General features: G+C 38.4%; 1 protein-coding gene across 2 annotated transcripts in view; it reads left to right on the forward strand.

Annotated features, from left to right (window-relative positions):
* Window positions 1-25737, forward strand: part of DMD (dystrophin) — a 1939942-nt gene that overhangs the window by 596008 nt on the left and 1318197 nt on the right. For both annotated transcript variants that reach the window (XM_045855895.1, XM_045855896.1), the window contains exons 14-16: window positions 12286-12387; window positions 12514-12621; window positions 19861-20040. In XM_045855895.1, the coding sequence (XP_045711851.1) occupies window positions 12286-12387; window positions 12514-12621; window positions 19861-20040 (390 nt within the window). The remainder of the gene's footprint in view (window positions 1-12285; window positions 12388-12513; window positions 12622-19860; window positions 20041-25737) is intronic.

A 25737-nucleotide genomic window follows, 5' to 3' on the forward strand; every position in this document is an offset into this window, starting at 1 on the left:
CCTCCATTTTGATTTATCCGGCCCAGCGCCTGGTTTCTACCCAGAGGCAGCGCCAAGCTCTCGCTTCACTGTTAAGGAGCAGTTACATGTATACAGTCCTAAAGTTACATTTGGCCCTTTGAAGGGCCAGGTTGCTGGCCAGGTCTCCAGTAGGGGGCGCACGAGAGGCAACCACACATTGATGTTTCTCTCCCTCTCATTCTCCTTCCTTTCCCCTCTCTCTAAAAATAAATAGAATCTTAAAAAATATTTTTAAAAAGTCAGAAGTTTTAAATTCAGTATAGTCCACTTTAGTGTTTTGTTATAGTGAGTGTATTTTGGTCCTGAGTTTAAAAATAAAATATCCTACTCTAAGGCCCAGAAGATAATTCCTTTTAATTCTCATATTAGGACTTTTTTTCCCATATAGATCCCGTTGGAATGACGTGGTTTGTTGTAAAGACCATTCTTGTCTCAATGGTCTGCAGTGTCACCTGTACCCAAATGCCTGTACGTGCATGCGTCACATTGTGGACTCTAATAAGTTTTCTTTGTAAATATGCCTGCATTTACGTCAATGCCACGCTGTTTTAATACTGCAGCTTTATGACAGATTTGGGTATTTGGTAATGTTGCAAAAGAAAAATGGAAGCAGACGGCAAAACATGTGAGGAAGAATTTATTCAAGCCCGTTGCAGTAGGGAAGAGCCTGAACTGAGTTCTCCTGAACAAAAGGCAGGCGAGTGTGCAAGGCCTGGGCTGAGCTGGGGCGAAAGCACCGAAGGAGAGAATGGCGATGGGTAGTTAATGTGATTGTACTGTCTGTGTTTGTTAACTGCCCCTTAGCGATTAAGGCTCCTACTCTGCTTTGAAGTCTGGGAGACAGGGGCACTGGCTTCCTTGATAATTGCATTTCAAAGGGATGGCTCCCAAGTCCTTGACAAAGGCATTCCCGAGTTGTAGAATTTTCACATGTCAAAAGAAGCAGAGGAACCTAAACAACAAAACAAAGAAACAAGCAAAATATAACCAAAGACACTGAAATAGGGGACAGACTGACAGTGACCAGAGAGGAGAGAAGAGGGAATTTCAGGGGAGAATGGTAAGGGTTTACAGGAACAAATTTAAAGGACACATGGACAAAAGCTAGGGGGAGGGTGGTAATGGGAGGGAAGTGGGGAGGGTTGGGAGGGTGGGCTGGATTGGGAGTAAAAGGGAGAAAACTGTACTTGAACAATGATTAAAATAAAATTAAAAAAAAAGAAGCAGAGGAAAAAATGTTAAAATGGTAAGTTTTCTAGAGTAGATACTCTTAAGAAAAGGGAGGTTGGGTGTGTAGTCTAAATTTAGTCAAGCTGAGGGGAACCCTAAATCCGTCTTGGCCAGGGTAAGCCCTTCTTGTCTGTTTTTTCCTTTTTAAATATTTTCCTGATTATTTTGTTCATTTGCATTTTTATATAAATTTCAAAATCAGATTGTCACCCCTCCCAAATGCTATGGTCTTAAGTGGATTTCACTGAATGTATAGATTCATTTGTGAAATATTTTTATTACAGAAAACGTTTGAGTTCATTATGGAATAGCCTTCCACTTGTTTAGGTCTTTATTTTCTCTTAATAATGTTTCGTGGTTTTCAAAATAGTGAGTTGATCTTAGACTTTTTATGAGATTTAATGCTAGGGTTTAAAAAAATTATTTATTTATTTTTAGAAAGAGGGGACGGGAGCGAGAAAGAGGGAGAGAAACATCAATGTGTGGTTGCCTCTCATGTGCCCCGTACTGGGGACCTGGCCTGCAACCCAGGCATGTGCCCTGACTAGGAGTTGAACCAGTGACCCTTTGGTTCACAGGCCAGCAGTCAATCCACTGAGCCACACCAACCAGAGCTAATGCTAGGTTTTTAAAAAAATTACATTTATTGGGGTGACATTGGTCAGTAAGATTACATAGGTTTCAAACGTACGTATCTGTGATACATGATCTGTATATTGCATTGTGCGCCCACCACGCACAGCCAGATCATCTCCTGTCGCCATGTATTTGGCCCCCTTTACTATCCTCCCACCCCCTTCCCTCTCGTAACTACCCTGCTGTCTGTGTCTATGAGTTTCAGTTTTATATCCCACATGTGAGTGAAATCATACAATTCTTAGCTTTTTCCAGCTGACTTACTTTCCTTGGCATGATATTCTTTCTCAAGGTCCAACCATGTTTGTCACAAATGGCAGCATCTCATCTTGTCTTATGGCTGAGTAGTATTCCATTGTATATATGGAGCATGTCTTCTTTCTCCAGTCATCCAAGGACACATGGGTTGTGTTCATGTCTTAGCCAACATGAATACTGCCTCAATGAACATAGAAGTGTGTATATCTGTATGAATAAATGTTTTCAAACTTTTCAGGCAGATACCCAGAAGATGGATTGCTGGGTCATACAGTAACTCTATTCTCATTTTTTTGAGGAACTGCAATGCTCTTTTCCATAGTGGCTGCACCAGTCTACATTCCCACCAGCAGTGAATGAGGGTCACTATTTCTCCACAGCCTCTCCATCACCTGTTATTACCTGTCTTGTTGATAATAGCCATTCTAACAAGTGTAAGGTAGAATCGCATTGTAGTTTTGAATGTAGTATGTGAAGTCGTAGTATGTTGTTTAGTTTTCCCGCCCAGCAATGGCGACCAGTGGACCTCCACAGCATCTGCCCAGGGCCTCCACCTGACCCTGGGATGAGCCAAACAATGTGCCCTTTGCCCAGGGAAAAAGTGTTTCTGTTGTCCCAGTCCTCAGGTTGGCAGATAATGTGCTCTGCAACCAGACATGAAGGGTGACTGGAAGTGAGTTCTGGCAGGTAAAGAGGAGGCGGCCGGGCTCCGTGACTGTGTTTCTCCATCTGGAACGCTGATTGCCAGACAACCTTGGCCTTACCTTCATGCTTCATCCCTCCCTGGCCAGTGGGCTCAGCCGCAGCTCTTACTGCCCACTCCTACAGGAACGCTCGTTATATGTCTTTGCTCCTTCTACTGAAGGGAGTGCCAGCCATACCTGATTCCTCCTCTCTCTGGGCTGAGCTATGCAGTGAGCTCTGGGCTGCACGGCTGCGTCCATCCTTGGCTCCTTTGAACTCCCTTCTTGCTTCCCTGGTTTGCACCCGCTTGCCCACCTTTCGATGTTTCAATGCATGGATCTCTCAGACGTGTTTGTGCATTGAGCAGGGAATTCTTTGTTGTATTCTAGCTGTTCAAACTGTTGAAACTTCAAGGGGAGAGACCAAGGGGATCTCTCATGCCACCATTCCTCTGATGTCCCCTATAAGCATCTTCCGTTCCTAGGTATTAGACGTTTTTGCTGTTTTTGAAAATGGTATTTTATAAAATTTCACTTCCTATTTGTCCATTGCTGCTATGGAGAAATACAACTTGATTGTTGTTCTTTGGCCTTGTATCTGGAGACCATGCTAAATTCACTTATGAATTTGAATAGTTTATCTGTAGCATCAGTCAGGTGTACAAATATAGGTTACTTATAAACCATTACAGTTTTCATTCTCCCTTTCCAATTATTATTCATTTTATTAATTTTTTTGCCTTATTATGCTGTATACTCAAGGAAATGAGATTATTGTTGATATCTCACATTTCAGGTCTCAGAGGTGAGGCTTTTCATAAATCACCATAAAGTGTGATGTTTCCTGCAGGTTTGTTGTAGATGCCTTTTATTCCTAGTGTTCTAAGAGGTTTTGCTCTTACTGAGGCTGAATTATATTAAACCTATTTGTCAGTATCACTTGAAATGATCCTATTAGTTTTCTCCTTTATGCTGTTAATATGTAAAATCACATTGCTTCATTTCCTAATATTAAAATAGCCTTGCATTCCTGAGATAAACCAAATGTGGATGACATGTATAATTCTTTTTATTTGTTGCTAGATTTCTTTGCTCACATTTGCTAACATTTGATATAGAATTCTTTCATTGTGTCCATGGAAGAGACTGGCCTACTGTTTTTCTTTCTTGTAATATGCCTGCTAGGTTTAAGCATCTGATTATGCAGGCTTGGGAACTTGCCATTTGTGCCTGGAATTCTCTCTATGGGGAATTTTTTTCAATAAAAGATTTAATGTGTTTAATAGACACAAGACTTTCTATTTTTGATTTTCATTTCTTAATTTTATCTCCAATTTCCATTTTTGGTCACTTTGACTAGTGTGCGTCTTTCTAGGAGTTTGTCTATTACTTCTAAAATGACAGATAGTCATGCAAAGTTCTGTTGCATCCACATAATATTTAATATTTCTATCAGTGTTTGAAATTAAGAGAATATTCTATGAAAAACTATGAAGTTCTAGTCTCCTTGGAAAAAGCATGTGATCGAATGATCCTTGGCCTGTTCTCTTGCATATTAACCTCAGTAGAAGTTAAATAGCCCTGGCCTTTTTAGCATGAGCTCTCCACTTATCTTCAGTCCCCATCACTCCCCATCCTCTTGCTCCTAGATTCTTTTGTGCATGTTCTTCTGTATATACATTAGACTTAGTGATTTATCATAGCTGCAATATTCCAAAGCCAACAGTTAGAATGAAGCATAGAGGAATATATGTCTCTTGCTCATTTGATTACAAATAGATACATATTGGAGCACACTGCTGGTTTAAAAATGTAAAAGTCAAAGATTTTCAACTCCTGTACAAAATGTGAGTCTTAAGAGACTATAGGCGACATATGAATACCTAGTAATTTCAGTGTCGTGCCAAAATGTTTTAGTGTATTCTGTATTAAAATTCTATCGTGCTCTAGATTTATTACATCTGGAAACAAAACTGATTTTCCATCACTTAATCTCGAAATCCTTACCAATCACAAGCTTCTCCATAATTCATCAGAGTTTTCAGAGTGTTTTCACATTTGTTGACCTCTGTCTGACCCAGCAGTGACCTAGCTTGGAGAGTATAAGACCAGGCACTGTTATTTCCATTTCACTAATGGGAAAACTAAGTAATAGCAAGATTTGAGAGTTTCCTGATACATATTAGCAAGTTAGGCAACATTAGATCTGGGACACAGATTCAGGCCATCTGCACTTTAAGCCTAGTGATGTGTAGCGGGTGAGCCGATCCGTAGATTCTGCCCTGTGGCAATGCCCGTTCTAAGTATTAAAGGTCTAGACCTTGATGTACTGAGGACAGGATTTTCCATGTGCCTCTTGCCTCCTAGAGGTCTTTAAATTCACCATAAATTGCTCTGCTGTTACCAGAAATACCGGTAGGCAGTTATTTAATGACGAAGAAGGAAGAAAAAGGTTCTAAGGCAATACTTGGGAGGAAAGGTCCGTGTTGATTACTACGGTGGTGGTATTCAGCTTTGAGATGTTTATAGACCATGGGAAATTTATGCATTACTCAACAAGACATACGAAGGACACAGTGAGAAGTCCCCCTCAAGAAGTCCAGAGGTGGAAGGCATAAAAGAGTAAGGGGCAGTAAAACCTCAAGCTAGCAAAGGGTGCCTGGGAATGCGATGAATGCTGGGAAGAATGCCGTCATTCTGGAATGCTCCTTAGGATGCTTGCTCTGTATTTTCTCGTATCCCAACTGAATAGACTGGTGGGAGCTGGAGAGTGCAAAGTTTATTAAGCTGCCACAGAACATTAAATAATAGCCACAAATAGTAACAGCTACAACACAGCCTTTCTAGATTTATTGATTAGCACTTTAGGAACTCATAAAAATAAATAATATATGGAACTGACTGGAATAGTATGGAAGAATATGCTTCTTCAAGTTAAAAAGCTCAGTATATTTTTAGCATAATCACCAAGGCAGAATTTCATTAGCGAATCAGGCGGGCATGTTTGTTTACCCTCTAAAAGAGAAATCCTTGGAAAGAGCACATGTTCTTGATCTGGAAGTGTGTTTCCTGATTTGTGTTTAATATTTTAAACAAATAGAGAGTTCTGATGTCAAAAAATGCCTTTAGATTAAATGATCACATTAGGCTTCAAAGCCTTGTCAAGTGGGTTAGATAAAACTATTTTGTTAAATCTAGTCAAACTTTTGGAATATTTAATTTGAAACGGCTCAAAAACAGATTCAACATCTGTACATCTCACTGTAGGTTTTGCAGCAGAAATTACAAGGTGTATGTGTATTACTTTGTATAGAATTACAGCTTGAAGGAAAACATTGGTAACATATTTTTTACAAACATATTTGGCATCTGAAATAAACCTCATCATGGCTTCTACCTTTCTTGATGCTACCTGTTTGGATGGATCTGCCTAGAAGATATTAATATATGATTCAAATAATACAACTGTAATTAGCATCACAACAAAAATCCATCTATTTCTAGGTGGCTTGGAGACCCACCTAATGTTTCAAAAATTTGTTTAATCTACTATGTTTTCCAAAAGGGAGTCCTGTCCATGAGTAAGGAGTAGATAATGGGCATTTTACTATAGTATTAAAGTGACCATGTACTCATATGCAACTCAGTCACAGTGAGTCATACACACACACACACACACACACACACACACACACATATAAAATCTTGTGCAGTCTACTAAGAGAATGGCATCATGAAAGAGTATAGGGCCTGTAGCCAGATGGCTGAGGGTAAGTCCCAAGTACTCAGTTCAGCGACCTCTGTGGTTGTAGGCAAGTCGCTCAACTCATCTGGCTGTCAATTTCCTCGTCTATAAACTGCACCTTCCATAGGGACAATCATGAATGAGTTCCTTGAGGTCATTCAATACTTCCTATAGCATTATTTAATTTTAATTCTGTTTCACATGTTTTAAAAATTGTTCAAGTACAGTTTTCTACCTTTTCCTCTGACCCCAGATCAACCCCCCAGCCCTCCCCACCTCCCTCCTGCCTCCATTCCCCCTTCTTGCCCTGCTATTGTCCATGTGTCCTCTATAATGGCTCCTGCAAACCCTTTCCCCCTTTCCCCTAAAATTCCCTCCCCTCTCCCCTCTGGTCACCATCACCCTGCTCTCAATTTCAGTGTCTTTGGTTATATTCTGCTTGTTTGTTTGTTTTGTTGATTACATTACTATTACAGCTCTATTTAAACCTCAACAGAACAGTCTTTTAGAGAAACTTTCAATGAATGTTTGTTTACTAATACATTTAAAACATGTTTTCTACCCCGGACCAAGTAGTAGATGATGAAGGTATAAGGCATGCCATTTTGTTGTATTCTGCTTCAGTTAACAGTTTGTGAAAACACACAGAATTGCAAAGAGAACTATGGACTTGGCTAACCATTTAGTCACTAGTACTCTGCCCCATTTCTAGCTTCATAATGGGTGTTCTCTTACTTCTTCCAATGAGTTATTTGATGTTTTTTTCTATTTCCCCATTAGTAAGATTAAGTCGCTTATCCTTTTGAACTGAACAGTTGTTTATAAAGTAAGAAAGAAAAATCAAGAAATAAGTGACTTTTTTCAGAAGCCTCATTACACATAAAATTCATTTAGCTGGGAAGCATATTCCAGGGTCTTAAACCACAATATACAATCAAATGAGATGGGTTGCTTGTTACCTCCCTCGCTTATAAATCCCACTTGCTGCCGCATTGTGTGGGCCATGGCACATAATTGCTTCTTCCTTAGTGGGTGTACTCCTGGGAACACTTTCTCTCTTAACGCCATTCTTGTTGGGCACAGTTTAGCTATCACAGTCTATCCCTGGCTTCAATAAATTCAAGGGTCAAGGTACTTAAGTTTTACCTCCCAGGCTTGTCAGATTTTCCTCATTGCCTTTATCCAAATGTTCTTTGGATAACCATTTTTTTACATTGGCTTTGAAAAACAAACTGAACCAAACAAAGGAACCCGGATGAGAAATGTCCTTGGCATGTATAACAATAAGAGATGTGAATTAAATGGGAGAGAAAAATCCTCCCCATTGCAAATCTGAGCATACGTGATAATGAAGTTGTGATTTAGCCCGTGAAAATGGGTTAAGAGTAAGTGCACTGACCTTTAGCTCCTTTTACTGCTGAAACAAAATTAGGACATAAATAAGAATTAATTTCTTCACATCCCTTCATGGGATACTATAATTCATTTTTATTTGTGTGTGTTGTTTACCTAGCTTTAAAACTATGCCTTATTTTTTAAACGCTTAAGGGGTTCTTAAATGGAAACTCTGAAAAACACTAATGTTTTTCTCTAGGGAAGAGGTTTCTAATCCTAATATAGTGATTCTTTCACAAAGTTATTTAGCTTCCTCTCAATCCCATTCAATTCAATTCCTTATACTTATGTAACACTTTGGTTACATCCCTTTAGGCAAAGATAAGAACCAGCATCTTTGAGTGATGAAAGAGCAGATTGATGACGTTCCAATTTCTTAGCTCCATCTGCTGTGATTCAAATTGGGGCCCATATTTCTAAGCAATAAATGAATAATTCTATTAAGTGCAAGCACTATGTACACCTATTTATATTTGTGCATACGGCATTACAAAAAAATCTACCTGTGGGGCAGACATGTACAGCTTACAAGCAAGCAATTTCTGATTCACTTATCTCATTTTACTGAGATTAGTAAAAAGCACCATGCCCACATAATAACAGAAGTGATTTAGATTCAGTTCATTGAGAGTTTTCTGAGTAAGATGGGTTTAAGCAGTGTAATGTGTTCCTAAAAGATATGTGTACTCTCTTGTGTTGGAAATCTTTAAAGAAGAATATAATTGAAACTTCAACATCTATTTGTAGATTTAATAAGCACCTTTCTACAGTGAGTAAATTACATGACCCTTTGTGGTTCTTGGAAGATTTGACATAAATACTATAATTAAGCAAAATGTAAATAACTACCAATACTTATATAATTTGCTTCAAATTAAAATTGCTCTCCCATGCATGATCTTGTTTAGTATTTGTAGCAATTCTTTAAGGGGTTGGTATGTTTATTTTCTTTGGGAAAGGATAAATAGTTTAGCCATAAATTTCCTGAAAAAGTCACTTCATTTCATTGGGATGTGTTTGGAAAGTAATACCTGTCCCTCAGAAATTGCCATAATTATTGTAAGAAAATTATATCTTTAAAGTGTTTTTGCAATTTGAAAAGACACAGGCACATTAGTAAATTTAAGTAATTGTCCTACCTAAGGTTTGATTCCAAGTTGTTTGACTCTGGACACTTTTAAACATAAAACAAAATAGTAAAGTGATAATGTATTTGTATTTGGGAAGTTGAGTCACAATTAAATCACAATTAGTGATTTAAAAACTACTCTTTTTGAACAGCTTTAATTAATTTTAATCTGCTAATTGAAAATGTCCCCACTGTAAGTATATCTTTCCTTGAAACAATTTTAGGTATGTGAGACATTTTGTAATGCCATGGAATCAGGCTCTCTTAAATATGTCCTTTCTATGCGTTGGACAAAATACCATAGCGAAATACCGCAGGCTGGGTGGCTTAAACAACAGAATTGATGGTCTCACAGTCCCGGAGGCCAGAAGTCAAAGGTCAAGGGGTCAGCAGGTTTGGTTTCTTCAGAGGCCTCTCTCCTTGCCTTGCAGATGGCTGCCTTCTTGTTGTGTCTTCACAGGGTTTCTCATCTGTGTGTGCACAACCCTGGGGTCTCTCTGTGTGTCCAAGTTTTTTCCTATAAAGATGCATGTCATACTGGATTCGATCCCACCCTGAGAGCCTCATTTGAACTTAAAGGCCCTGTTTCCTAGTACAGTCACATTCTGGATTAAAGGCGGGCAGGGCTTCAGCATATGGATTTTAGGGAAACACAGCTGAATCTATAACATCTCAGTTCTGTTAATTTGGGGGCATACAGTATGTATTCAATTAATGTTAATATAAATTCAGGATTGATGAATAAATGAATTGGAGACTGTAATTAACTATAAGTTAAATTAAATATTGGCTGAATTATACACCTGCTCAATGAATCACCAGAATTATCCATTATAATGTTCTGAATACAAAGAACATTTATTAACATTCTTAAAATAGTTGTTTTAACTATGTTGACTACATACCTAAAAGAATATTTAGTAGTTACGTGTACCTCATTCATATACTGAAAAAAATTAGCATGAGGTGTATTAATACATTTTAGAATTTCTATAAATTTAACAGTCTTAAGTAATTTAGTATCTGTACATTTGGGGGGATTTGTTTTATAGTATGTTCTCCACAAATAAATAAATTGTAAACGTCCATCTGTGAGATTAAACACCTCAGATGCCGCGTCAGTGGACGCTACATTTGTGTGTCTTGTAGTACCAGCGAGCAGATGCTGTATCTGTTTTGAAGTGTCAGTTCATTTTCTTCCATCTATAAAGATGATGCTACAGTTTCAGTTTTTTCTTTTCCCCTTTGACTCCCAGCTCCACCGGGGTTGAAGGGTTGCAAAAACATCCTGTAATTTGCTCTTTTATATTTTATCACCAAATCAGGCAGATGGTGTACTTTATGGCTAAGGGGTAAGATTTTTCGGTATTTGAAGCTAAATTTTTTTCATAACTAATCCATTAATAGATATATTACACACCATTTTACCTGATGCAAACTGACATGACTATTAGCAGTTCATGAAAAGAACTTCTATTATCTGTTAGGAAAAAAAAATCCCAACTACCAGCTTGTAATAATTAAATGGCTACTCTGGTAGGATTCATTGATTTACGATAGCACATTTCCTGTGGATATCTTAGATCACAATTTCAGTGCTGTGACTTCTGCCATGAACTAATGTAATGGAAGAGGAGTAGAGTAGAGAGTGAAATTATAAAAGAAAACATGAAAATCAGTTACATTATGCCAAAAGCAATATGATTTTTGATACTGCTTAAGAAAAAGTGAAAACTCACTGTGACTGAGTTAGTTGCATATGAATACACGGTCACTTTAATACTGTAGTAAAATGCCCATTATCTACTCCTTACTCATGGACAGGACTCCCTTTTGGAAAACACAGTAGATTAAACAAATTTTTGAAACATTAGGTGGGTCTCCAAGCCACGTAGAAATAGATGGATTTTTGTTGTGATGCTAATTATAGTTGTATTATTTGATTCATATATTAATATCTTCTAGGCAGATCCATCCAAACAGGTAGCATCAAGTAAGGTAGAAGTTATGATGAGGTTTATTTTAGATGCCAAATATGTTTGTAAAAAATATGTTACCAATGTTTTCCTTCAAGCTGTAATTCTATACAAAGTAAATCACCCCCATACTTTGAGATATTTCAAGTTGTTTTTTTCATTGTATAAAGCCATTTAATTTTATTATTTTTATTGAGGTAGGATTGGTATATATTAGTTTCTGATGTACAACATAATAATTTGATCTTTCTGTATACTACAAAATGATCACCGTGTTATACCTAGTTACCATCCATCTAGTTTTAAAGATCCAATAGGTATGGGAAAATAATTCTCTTATTTATGAGAAAGTCAAAATGAGTTGATATTTTAGGATCTGAAGTGCATCGTAATGAGTTGAAATAAATAATATATTTTTGTCATAAAGTATTTATTTTGCACAGAAAGCATATTCCAACATACACATTTCTTTCTCTATAAAAACTATTGGTACCTTGTTTATATTATACATTACAATAGCATGCACACAAAGACATTAGTGACAGGCTAAAGATCTGGCAGTTAATATTCAGGGATATTACAATTGTCCCACTAGAATAGTTTAGAGATACAGATAGTCATTTTAAACACTTCATAATAATAATCCAGATAATTGTTAAAATCCACATGTGGATATAATTTGTCACTAATGGTTTTCTTCTACAATCAGGATCTAAACAACCCTAATTATACAGGATCACTCCAAATAAGGGCATGGTTAGGTGTTTTATTTAACAGACTTTTATTCTCCAGGGTTTATTTTCTGACCTAAGAAAGATACACATTTTTTTAACATATAATGGATTCAAAATCATCTTTAATTCTGTATTAAAAATCTGGATTCAAAATCGTCTTTAATTCAGTATTTATGTCTTTGCTCTCTTACATTTACTGTGGAGACATTTCAAATAGTGGTATGATAACGGCTTCAGACTTGGCATACGTGCCTTTGGTTTTCACTGTAAGGTGAGTGAGGGAAATAATGTATGGCCAGCTAAAGAGACAGCGCTTACTGCGTTCTCCGCAGAAGCAGGAAGGGCGTTCTTCACAACTCCTAGTAGACATAGGAGACTGCAAATTTGATGCTTTTTTAAGTCATTCCTGCCATTTCAAATGGAATTCAGTTCACAATGAATTGTCTGCTGATGTCATGGTGGGTCGTCTCTTTTTCAGGTCCTGGGAGATCGGTGGGCAAACATCTGTCGGTGGACTGAAGATCGCTGGGTGCTTCTCCAAGACATCCTTCTAAAATGGCAACGTTTTACTGAAGAACAGGCGAGTCACGTGGGGGGAAACTGTATCAGGGAGAGACATGGAGAGATGTTAAATGAATAAGTGACGAAATGTGGTGATGGACTTTAATAATGATTTTCTTTGGGGGAATTATTTGATTTCTTTCAGTGCCTTTTTAGTACGTGGCTTTCGGAAAGAGAAGATGCGGTGAGCAAGATTCACACAAGTGGCTTTAAGGATCAAAGCGAGATGTTAGCAAGCCTCCAAAAACTGGCTGTATGTATTTTTTTAAAGCTTTTGGTTGTTTTCTTTTCTTTTTTTTTTTTTTTTAAAGATTTTATTTATTTATTGTTAGGGGAGGGAAGGGGGAGAGAGAGAGAGAGAGAGAGAGAGAGAGAGAGAGAGAGAGAGAGAGAGAGAGAGAGAAACATCAATGTGCGGTTGCTGGGGGTTCTGGCCTGCAACCCAGGAATGTACCCTGGCTGGGAATCGAACCTGGGACACTTTGGTTCCCAGCCCGCACTCAATCCACTGAGCTACACCAGCCAGGGCTGTTTTCTTTTAAACTAAATAGTTTATGTTAACACCGTTACTTCATCACTCTTTTCCTTCGATCTTATAACCAAATGTTCATTGTTTTTGTTCAGATCAGGGTATTTCACTACATCCTATTGTTACATTTCTTTTTTTTTAAGATTTTATTTATTTATTTTTAGAGAGGGAAGGGAGGGAGAAAGAGAGAGAGAGGGAGAGAGAAACATCAATGTGCGGTTGCTGGGGGTCATGGCCTGCATCCCAGGCATGTACCCTGACTGGGAATAGAACCTGCCATGCTTTGGTTCACAGCCCGCACTCAATCCACTGAGCTACGCCAGCCAGGGCCACATTTCTTAATTAAAATAGGCAAATCGATAGTGTCTTAGCTCAGGCTGCTATCACAAAATGTCATAGAGCGGGTGGCCTAAGCAATAGACATTTAGTTTTCACAGTTCTGGGGGCTGGGAAGTCAACGATCAACGTGCTGGCCTTTCGGTGAGGCCCTTTGTCTGGCTTCCACAGAGCACCTTTTTGCTGTATCTCCACGTGGTGGAGGTTGTGGTGCCTCTTCCTTTTCTTAAAAGACCACCAATTCCGTCTTTGGGGCTCTGCTCTCATGGCCTCAACTAAGCCTGATGACACCTGCCCACAGCCCGCATCCTCATGTTGTCATATGGGGGGAGGTGAAGCCTTCAACGTCACAATTTCAGAGGGATACAAACACACATTCCACAAGACATAGATAGATGTTCAACCTTGTTTTCTCAAACAAAATGGTACTCTCGACAAACTATAGCCTACCTGAGATAGGACTTCAGTTAGAATTTATCAAAGTTAACACTAAGAAGTAGATGGGAATATTCCATAAAGTTCTAAACAGTACCTTTCTAAAGTAATAGACTTAAGTAGATTCTCTGAGAATCATGAGGCGTACAGGAAATCATTATCCTCACATATAACGGGCTTTTACCCTAGTTTGGGAAGCAAGAAAGAAACATGAAAACAAACTAGTGTCATTGATGATAAGTGCCTGTGTGTTGAGAAATAAGGGGACTTTGGCAGCACAGAGGTCATCGGGGAAGGCTTCACTGAGACACTGCAGTTTGAGCTGAACCCTAACAGTATTGAAAAAGATCTGTGAAACTTCTCTTTCACTGGGAATCTTGCTATTTTCTAGTAAAGGGAGGCCAATCTCATAGTAAGCATTATTTTTCAAGTAGAATATGACATAATTAGGATTTCTTTTTGACTTTTGATGGATCAGTTCTATTAAGTGCCAGCTTGATGTCAACTCTAATATAAAATGAAGGCCTATTTTAAATAATGTTTCCTAATTTTACCTAAAGGATTCTATTCATCTTTCTATTGACATTATATATTATACTCTGAAATAATTAAATCATTCACTTAAAGAGCTATTCTTAGATAAATTTCCCCTGTTAAATTTGTTAAATATGTATTTGTATCATATATTTTTGTTCCATAGTTGCACATCTTTAGGCTTTTAATTTAAAATAAATTAACTTATATAATGCTGGTTGTTACAAGCTAGCTTGTTATTGATAAGAAATCATTTCTCAAAGAAGGTATGCTTTCTTGAGTGATGATACGATTAAACAGGGGTTTCCAAAAAGTTTATATATATAAACAGAATGCAAAAATGTCAGTGATATATTTGTAGTTTTGTTCTGCAGCCGATAAGGAGGCATTGAGAGTTTGGTAACAATCATATTGGCATTTCTGGAATATTCTTTGGCAGTGAGACTTTTGGTAATAAGGAGACCGATTCAAAGAACTAATGTAAAGGATAAATGGGCATGAAGAGGAGGAGAGAGACAAGGCTATTTCAAGAGGGGAAATCGAGGCCCAGGAAAAATCTCATGGCCTGTATGTAAGGAGTCACAGAACATTAGTAGCCAAGTTAAAATGAGCACCAAGACATCGAGATTCAAGTCCACACTTTCTAAGCTGTTTCCAAACTCCTCACATCATTTGATTCCTTGACAAAAACTAACTGTAATGGACAACTGTTGCTTTGAACAATCATGCCACTGTGTTGACATTTTTGTGTGTAAATAACTTTATTAGCCTCAGGGCCGTGAAGATGCTCTCTTAGCAAAGTCTCGATAATTTTCCAATATGATTAAAATTCAAATTATGTCACCTTACTTGTGAACAAAGTGAAAATATGTTATGGATAAGACTTACCGTTTAATAGTTTAAGCCAATTAACAAAACCTGACAGCTGGTCTAGAATTTGAGGTAAAATTCCCCTGCTGACTCAGGCAGTGAATAAGAATTTAATGTTCATTAAAATATGTCACAATCTGAGACCCAAAACAGGTACCATCTGTCACCACTTCCTATTATATACCTAGGTATACATACCATGTGCTCTTTTATTTAAAATCAGTGTAATTTGTTGGAAATATTATCACTAATAACCCAGAGGATTTTTCTCCTATTTTTTATTTGAGTTGGGAGATGAGCAGTCAAGTATCTCATTTTCTGTAGATCTGTCATTTCACCTAAATTCTGTAGGTCTGTTTTCTCATGGCTAAAACTCAAGCTTTATTTGTTGAAAAGGATAAAAGGAAACGGAGAGAAGAAACAGTGGCTTTTATGAGGGGAATTCTGGGACCCAGAGGAAGATGTAGGCTGTCATGGGAAGGTCCAGATCCACCAGAGCCACGTTCCTAGGGAAGTGTGCAGGATACGTGAAGGATTGCACACTTCTCTGGCAGTTGTCAGGTGACGCAGTCTCCAGGTCATGATGTCCGCAGCATTATGGATGAGACACGAGACAAATTCACACGGACTACTGAGTCCTGTGGAGGAAAAAGGGATGGCAGGGCCGCTCTCTCAAGGGGAGAGTGCCCCAACCCTTGCCTTGACAAGCTTTTATTGCTTTTCTGGGCACTTAACATGATGGTTCTCATTTACTATGCACAGGTTCGCTTTAGGTGGTTACCTTTTATAGAAAACAAAGGAGAGGATGCCACTAATCACATCACAGAAGAAGGATATTTGCAAATGAAAAGGGAAAACTGGTTGAACTGGTTACACTTATCCTTGGAAGGTTTAGCATAGATTTTAGGAAGTTACTTTAAAGATGTAAATGCTTGCTGCCTCAATTCAGGGTGAGGGAGTTTTAGCAAAAGCAAGTCTCATAGCAGTCTAGGTACAATGCAGGCCTGATTCCCCACGGGAGAACCTATCTTTGGGTGTGGGTCCTGTCTGGGCCCACGCCATGCAGAATGGTCTCCTATAGCTAGGGAAGGTCAGCCTGGGGAAGCTTGGCCCTCCAAGACAGTGTGATGCGCAGGCGCTATAGGAGTCCTGTGGAATGCAGACACTCAAGGGACCATGGGGTCAAATGGCACAGACAGAATGCTTATGGGATCTCAGCAAGTCCCCGGTCACGGTGCTGTTTCACCAGGACTTGCTACTTTGATCTTAGTTCCTGTTCTAACCCTCAATGACCTCATCCAAATAGAATCCATGGTTCCCGAAGTGTGGTCCCCAGATGAGCAGCATCAGCATCACCCGAGGACTTGTTAGAAATGCAGATCCTCAGGACACAGCCCAGCCCCATTGAGTCAGAAACTCTGGAAGGAGGGCTCACCAGTCTGCATTTCAACAAGCCCTCCAGGGGATTCTGGTGTTCCCTCAAGTTGAAAACCCTCATAACGGATCAATCTAGCTAAGCAGAACAACAGGTTATTTGAATACAGTGGAGTCCTTCTCACATATAGGCAAGTAACTACACATAAAATAGGTTCAGAAATCAGTTTTGCCATGAAAGAGAAATTGTCTTGGCGTTTCTTCCTGAAGCATACTTGTGATGAAAATGGGGTGGGGGGTGATTTCCTGGGCCATTTGTAAGTGTACCTTCCAGTTTTCACTTCACATCAGCTAACCTTGGCCAGCTTAGGTCTGTTCTGTCTTCTCGAGCAGCTTCGCTGTCTCTGGTCTGTCTCCACTAGTGGCCCAATCTGATTTATCGACTGTACCTGCCTGCCTCCCTTGGAGGTAAATACGGGTACCCCGCTCAATGAAAATAAAATATATTTCTTCTTCCTTCAAGATTTTTTTTAAGGTCCTAACTGACCTCTGCCTTGTACAAGTTTTCTGGAGTTTCTTTTTGCCCCCTGAATTTTTTTATAGAGCTCTTGATTCTTTGGCACTCAAAGACCTATGATCCAGTTTTCATAGGCAGAAAGACTCTTTTTTTATATTGGAAAAATGAGTAACCATTAAATTATAGTTATTTAACATGCCCACACAAAATCCATACTGAAAAGCATTGATATCCACGAACAGATGGGAGGAGGTCATTGATTACTATTATTCCATGTATCTGGTACTGCCATGGACTTCCTGTCTTCTCCCTCTGTTGGTTATGGTAGGAGAGTCCTTTAGGAACTGAGAGATTTTATTTATATATATACATAATATTTAAGATATAGTATTAAATTTATGTATAAATATAATATTTAACATATAATGCTATTAAATTTATATATAAATATAGCAATATTTATATATAAATATGTGTGTGTACATATATATGGAGAGAGAGAGACAGATATATATATAATCTCCAGGGAGAGGGACAGAGAGAGAGAGTGTGTTATCAATCTAGAGCAAAGAGAAGAAACCAAATATGGTAAAACAATTAACCTGCCATCACCGTTTCCAAAAGCACATATCTAGAATTTACTAGATAGAAATTTAGGTAAAACTATATTGATTCGATAGTTCCACAATTTCATAATAAGGCTGTTTTTACTTTACCGTGAGTGTATTTTCCTTAATTGTATTTGATGGCAACTTTCCCCTTTATTTTTGTGATCTCACCAAATGCTTCTTTATTTGGGGTAATGCGTTAGCACACGAGACTTTGTTTCAGTTGCCACTAAATCTCTTTGGATGTCTGATTAGTTTTATAGGTCATCTATGAAAACCTGTTTAGGTAACATGAGGTTACCTATAAATTTCCAGTGCAAATGGTTTCCTGTTCTTTAAACAGACTCTCAGACTCTCGTCTGAAATGCTTCCAACTCATTACACATTTAGTTTAAATAATGGATACACCCCTTAGCTTTACACAAATAGCTATTTAAAATTGCTCCTTAAGCTCTGAGACAGTAAGCCAAAGAATATTGTGTTTATGTCTTTCTGTTTTTAAATGTATGCTTTTATTTCTATCATGCTTTTTTTCCAAAAAGAACTTGAGATGGCTTATAAAAAAGAAACGCATGCCAAAAGTTAATAAAGAAAAAAAAAAAAAGGAAAATGAGACACTGTAAAAAATTGGAGGAGTTTACACTGAAATTCAAATTTGTGTTTCGTTTCTAGGGAGCTAGCGTAAGCTGTTGGTTTACTACTGGTCCCAGTACGCGCTTGAATGTAATGCAAGGAAAGCTAACATATGAATCAAATGAACAAAATCAATGTACAAAACCCGTTGCTAAGAGTTTCATTTGATTTGAATTCAACTCGCATATCTTAACTCATATTTTGGACTATTGCATTCTTCCATAGTTTGTGGGAAAAAAAACAATTATTGAGGAAAAATTAGAAATGAACTTCAAACCCTTGTATTTATTCTTTTAAAATGGCATGCAGTAAGAGTGCAATATAAGGTACATCATCAGGTGAAGCAGACTCTGAATAAAGGATGAACTAATTGAAGGAGACACCAGAGCATTCTGTCATTCAGAGCTATAAATGCAGTTGGCATGTTAACATGAGGTAACAGAAAATGTCCTTTGCAGGGAGGGGGTTGCATTGATTTCTCCGTGTTGATGACACTTCAGCTCCCAAGCATTTGGTGCATCTGTTTCATGAGCTTTGCTTCGCCATATGTAATGTTAGTTGTTCTTCAATAAATTTGCATTTGTTTTGGAAAGACAGGTCTCACAGCTCATTTTCTTTACGTTCATTGTACTTGCTCCCACCCAGTGGGGAATGGAAAGAGGCCATCAAATAATTTTCTCCTTTCTTTCCTCTTCTTCTGTGTTCACAAGTTATGCCAGGGACTTAGTATTTGGCTGGAAATTGGATTTCCCAAAGTGCAGGGTGAACTTAATGGATAAAGGGAAGGAATCAGCTGCCCTGATTTACTGATTTCACACAGGCCACTTTGTTTATTCATTCCCCATGGGCCAAAGGGCCTGCGTGATCCTCCAGAACTCTGAAGAACTTCGGAAATAAGAATGGTATAACGATGACTTCATAAAACGCATACATAGTTTGAAAGCACACAGAGTCATCCCAAAGGATTTGTGCCATACTCAGTCACTTAGTTCTGTTTCTTAATGGACTCTAAAGCTAGTTTCAGAAGGTAATTACGCAAACAGCCAAGAATAATTGAAAAACCAGTTGCTAAAATATTTAAAAGGCAGTAAACTTCATAACAAGGTTTTTAGAGCCAAATAATGAAAACAATGTAGAAATCGCAGAAGTAAGGAATGTTGCAAATTTATCCAGATAATCTCAGCATTTCAGAATGGGAAGGCTTTTTAGCTGTGCTCATCGTCTGGATTAACCGTCTTCCCTTTGGTATCCCCGGCATGTGGTATTTCACTCTGATTCTACCAGAAATTAAGGGGAAATTCACGAACATTCAAGAGCCTTGACTTCCACTCTTCCAATAAATGTTAAAAAATAATTTGCATATGTTGACCTCTCTTTTGCCTTTTGATGAAAGGCTACTTTTTTTTACTTGGCAGCTCCTCAAATACTTTAAGGTACCTTTTAATTTTCTCTCCTAGGTGTTTATTTTGCATTTGACTTATTGGGATTTTAATTTTCTACTTTTATTTTTATGAGCTCTTGGTCCTTTGCCCACACGATTAGTCTTTTCTTATCTATGCAAATGAGAAAATCCATGCAAAAAGCAAGTTGAACTGTAGTGTTTTATAAAATGTAGGCTAAGCTTATTCTTTGTTCTTCCTCTTTTTTTAAATAAAGGTTTTGAAAACTGATCTCGAAAAGAAAAAGCAAACCATGGACAAACTCTGCTCACTTAACCAAGATCTTCTTGCAACACTGAAAAACACAGCAGTAACCCAGAAGATGGAGGCGTGGCTGGACAACTTTGCACAGCGCTGGGATAATTTAGTCCAAAAACTTGAAAAGAGTTCAGCACAGGTTAGTGATACTAATTTTCCTACAATACAATAAATGCTTTTTGAGATTTTTGAAATCTAATGCATTAAGAAAAGCACTGCCATCCTCCTCCATGCCATTGGGTTAGTCCTTGCCAGGTATTCAGTCGAATAAAAATGTGGCTGTCGTGGTTGTTTCGATATTGGAGAATGTGGGAGGGGTGGAGGAGTGAGTGATGTATGAATGAACTAATGACTGCCGTAGAGTACATAACCTCCCACTTCAGCAAGAATGGGGATCTGAGTGCCTTATAGCAGTTGGACAGAAGACTAGGGAACTGTGCCATCAATCTAACCCCAAATCAGCCCTGGTTGGTGTGGCTCAGTGGATTGAGCACCGGCCTTTGAATCACAGGGTCACCGGTTCGATTCCCAGTCTAGGGCACATGCCTGGGTTGCAGGCTAGGTCCCCCATGGGGGGCATACTGGAGGCAACCACACATTGATGTTTCTCTCCCTCCCTCCCCTCTCTAAAATAAGTAAATAAATAAAATCTTAAAAAAATATCTAACCCTGAATCATAGACCTGTAGAACCATGAGGATGGAAATTAATTGTCCAAGGAAAGTTTGGGATAGCAGCAGCCTAGGGAATGGATCCTATGGTTTCACTGATGCCCTCTTTGTATGGTGCGCAAGTGAGAATCCAAGCATTGGGTCTTTTGCCACAGACTGTTGATATGTAAAACCATGAACATGGCTTAGTTACGCTTAACATATAATGGCTAAAGATCAGGGAAACATCTGAGTTACACTTGGAGTGTTCTAATGTGCTTTTATGTTAAGAATTTTCAAAATGTCGGTAATTTATAGTAAATGGGGTAATTTTTGAAGTGGGAACTTACCCGAATTTTTCGGACTATAAGATGCACCATCTCCCCAAATTTGGGAGGAAAGGGGGATGCGCCTTATAGTCCTAATGTAGCTTTTCTGGCTTGCTGTGGGGAGGGGGGCAGTGGTGGAGTGGGGTCACAGGAGGCAGGAGCAGGGTCGCCGCTGCATTTTCCTCCCAAATTTGGAGGGGTGGGGGGAGTGTGTCTTATGGTCCAAAAAATACGGTACTTACCTGATGTCGTCAGGTGGTGCAATTATGGGCAGTCATTCAGAATATGAACACTGTGTATAACAGTATTTAATGTATTCTGCCACATGGTTTTGCATTATAGACGCAAACTTCTACTAGCTGGTCACAAGTCATAGCCCAGTACACCAGGCATACATCTCTGTTACAGCAATGAGCACGCTCAATAGCTTTAGGCATATATCTCCCGTGTCGTGAGACAGGGCAGGGAATTTGTTTTCTCGAGACTTGACATCTGATAAATAGCACTTAGGAAATGTTCGTTGAAAGATGAAGAAATGAGGGTTGAAGTATTGCTTCTAGAAATATAATTTAGGGAAATAGGATCAGTCAAAATACATAATTTTCAATCACAGTTCAAGCTTCCTTTTAAAATGAAATCCCTACTTAAACTTAAACATTGGAAGGCACATAAATTGCAGTCATTTCCCCTGCAATCATTGGGCAATAAAAAAAGAGTCCATTTGTTTTCCATTGAACATTTTTAGCAGTTACTTGATCCGATACTGATTTTACTACCAAAACATGATTCCTCTCATTATGTGTGACCTGGCCATGGCTATTCTGCAGTGCATTGGCATCTATGTAATTACTATGTGAGGCATTACAAAATGTGATCCTTTTTTTTGTATTTTTGAATGTACTGAATTTTGGGGGTGACAATGGTTAATAAAATGATAGGTTTCAGCTGTACAATTCTACACCACGTCATCTGCACATTGTATTGTGTGTTCACCCCCCCAAGTCAAGTCTCCTGCCGTCACCATTTATTCCCGCCTTTATCTTCTACCCCCTTTCCTTCTAGAATGCACCCATTGATTTCATGGATTATTGCTACCCCTTTCCTTTTAGTACACACCCATTGATTTCATGGATTATTGCTACTGGAAAATGACTCATTACCATGTTATGAAACAATAGCATTGTTTAATAACGTTGTTCCGAAATGCATTCCTTCAAAGGAGTATGTTTATGAAGATGTAACCTAGTAATAGGTCACATCCTCCCTCACCCTCGTCGTGTGCAGTCGTTTTCAAACTTGACTCTGTATAATCGTCACCTGGGAAGCCGACTAACATGCATAATCCTAGGCTCTGGACTCAGATAATCTCATTCAGCAGGCCAGGCACCTGCATGCAGTCTTGGATGTAGTTTACGGACCATGTTTTTTAAAAAACACTGAATTAGCAAGGTAACGAACTATGTGCCAGGCCCCACATCCTGGTTCTCCACACTGCTGCCCGAAACTCGGAGAAGGAGACCTCTGCCACCGGGGGAGAAGGAGACCTCTGCCACCGGGCCGTGTTGAAATGTGCTCATTTCCTTGGGCTGACACTGCTTTCTGAAGCAGGTTGGGCACTTCATCACAATGTTATGAATTTCTTTCGCTAGTTAGGAGACAAAAACAAATTTAAAGCCTTGTTTTTAGTAGCCTAGAAGTTATGAGACCACCAGCCAGGGCAACATACCCTCGTAGTTTTGAAATTTGCAAAATCTGTAAAAATTACCAGTACTAGCTCTGATGTGTGCAGTCGTTTATAAAAGGATGTGCCACGTACATGACAACACGCATCGGCTCTGTTGGCTCCCTGGCATGTGAGGAGGAGAAAATAAAGCCATGGGCACGAAAGCATTTCGAGGGGGAAAAGGTGCCGTGGATGTGTGAGAGTTACTCCCTAATGAGCCTGGAGGGCTTAGTGTGGTTCACTAGGATTATTTTACTTCTCATTTTCAAACAGTTGTACATTCTCCATGAGACCGAAAGCAGGTAAATGGACTTTGTGTTAGGCAAGTTGCTTCCTAGCACCATAAGCTTGAGCTTCTCTTTTTTTTTAATATATTTTATTGATTATGCTATTATAGTTGTTCCATTTCCCCCCTTCATTCCCCTGCACCCTGCACACCCTCTCCCACCCACATTCCCCCCCTTTAGTTCATGTCCATGTGTCATAAGTTCTTTAGCTTCTACATTTCCTACACTATTCTTGCCCTCCCCCTGTCTATTTTCTACCTACCATCTATGCTACTTACTCTCTGTACCTTTTCCCCCCTCTCTCCTCCTCCCACTCCCCTGTTGCTAACCCTCTATGTGCTCTCCATTTCTGTGGTTCTGTTCCTGTTCTAGTTGTTTGCTTAGTTTGTTTTTGCTTTTGTTTTAGGTGTGTTGTTAATAATTGTGAGTTTGCTGTCATTTTACTATAAGCTCTGTTTGGTTTTTGCTCATTGGCTTTTCCCCAAAATGGATAATCCTAGGTCTGATCCAAATCATTGCTGGGGGTGTCAGGGGCTCTTAGGAAAACAAAAATGTAACTACTCAAGGAAAGAGTGATTAAAAGGACAGAAAGTGAGCCAAGAAATAGTATCTTATAACTTAAAAAGCCATTGATTTTCTGTCCTGAGTGTCAGATTGAAACGGTAGCATGGTCAGAGATCAAAATGTGAAAGAAAGAAAAAATCAACTGAGAGGGCTGCTGTGCTGGATTTCAAAGTCAGGGTTGGCTGGAATAACACCTGGGCACACACAGAGGGTGCTGAACTTGATGAGAAAGCAGCCTAAGAGAATAGAAATGCTTTCTGTTTCTGAAAGTTAGAAAGAATAATAATCCTGGCTATGTGGATATTTAAAACAAGAAAAAAGAGCAAATGAGATATCCCCTGGATCGACTTACTCAAATACTCAACTGAACCTATGTTTCCTTCTTGTTTTTTATAAATGTGCCTGTTGAAATTGACAGGTGGGTTTTTTTTTTTTTCACAATACTATGACCCTGGGGAACATATTTTTTTTCATCTTGATTATACTTAGGAAGTAAGATGGTGAAAAATTCATTATAGTTCATCCTTTAAGGTTAAATATATTTTAAGTGATTTGGAATATCATTTTCCCCTCATTTAACTGAAATCATATATACAGTGGAAAGACATGCTGTTTAGTGAGTCTATAAATTACATTATTCATATGCTTTATGATTTATTGTGGTAATTTATATTAAACTTGGCATCAGGCATTTAGTTGTAAGACTACAGCTATCTAGATAAGGCCAGAAGTTCCATAGGTTCGTGATTCTTTAACAGAGTAAATGATCTTCTTTGCCAGGAATAAGGAACATTCTATGACTCACCCCAGTCCATAGATCTTATTCCCATCTCATGAATATTTTGCTATCTTCCTAATGACCATCTTTGAGCACAAGTATCTCAAAGATAAAATTAATATACTCAGAATTCCCTACCCTTGAACATAAGAGTACATTTATTATGTCTGCCTAGGTCCATAGAAGCCCACACAGAGAAGCTGACCATTGTGTCTGTATATTTCTATTCTGTATCGCTTGTGCCCTGCTGAGAGTTTTCAAACTCTCGCCAGACATGTGCATAACATAAAACACAGTTGGAGATAATAAGCCAGTGTTTTTTATAATATGAGAAATGGAAATAGAGAGATAAAAATTATTAAGATGAACATTTCTTTGGCTTTCTTTTCTGAGTTTATTCTCATTTTTTTAGAGATCCTGTTTTTACTTTCTATAAAATATTTTATGTGCATATTCTCTCTTTCCCCATGTGTTTCTCAATGTGTTATTTTGTAGCCCTGTTGATACCTGAAATAGTTATAATTGGTTTGCCTTTTTTTTGTCAATGATTTTCATTAAAAAGACTCTAATGCCTTTCAGTTGACATCCCTTTTCAGACTTTTCTGAGAGCTTTCCAAACCTCATCAGCCCACTGCCAATTTAAAAAAAAAAAGTTAAATGGGTTTCTAAAACCTAGAATTTAAATAGAATTCTCTCCCTTATTTTAGATTTCTGTCTTTATTGAAATTCACGGAGTAACCATCTTGAATTTTAGAACATCTTTCCGTTATTGCTTAGGTTAAAGGTTTTATTAGAACATTTTGGGTTATAACTCAAGTAACTTTGGAAAGTATAACCATATCCTTTTGCAACTGCCAACTACCGTAGGTGTCTGAGATGGGACCGTGCGTATCAGCGCACTCGATTTTACGTTGTAAATTCATTATCAACACCAACATAAAATGCTGTAGGCGCTGAAAATTTAGGAGACCACAGCTGAGTTAGCTGTTGGAGTTTCTCATTTCTAATTTTGTCAAATGAAAAGTTTGGGCTGAGAGGATCTCTACAGTGTCCTTCCAGTCTCAAATGTCTATGATATGTTTCTCTTGAAATTTTATATACAATTCTGGAGCATTTAGTGAAGAGATTCCAACTGTCTCCGCTGTATCTGTCTCAGAGTCAGCTGGAAGATGATGAAAACAACATCCTCTTCCTATTCAACAAGACTGACGTCTGCCATGATTACATTTCACTCACCATAAGTATGTAATTAAAATCCCCTGAAGATAAAATACTCAGCATCTACATGGTACATCTGTTATCTACTGACAGTAAATGAAATAACACATAAGGAAAAATACAAGTTCTTTTCCCAAATGTATGCTTGATAATCTGCCTCCCTAGTTCCAAAATGTGTTTTATTACTTCTCGTCAGATGGCGTGCAGAGGAAGGTGAGGTGGATCAGAAAAAAAAAATTGCTTCTTTTTTTAAAAAATAATTTTATTTTAATTATTGTTCAAGTACAA

The sequence above is a fragment of the Phyllostomus hastatus genome, unplaced genomic scaffold (genome assembly GCF_019186645.2).
Source record: "Phyllostomus hastatus isolate PE091 unplaced genomic scaffold, TTU_PhHast_1.1 phas_scaffold_12, whole genome shotgun sequence".
NCBI classification, from domain to species: Eukaryota; Metazoa; Chordata; class Mammalia; order Chiroptera; family Phyllostomidae; genus Phyllostomus; species Phyllostomus hastatus.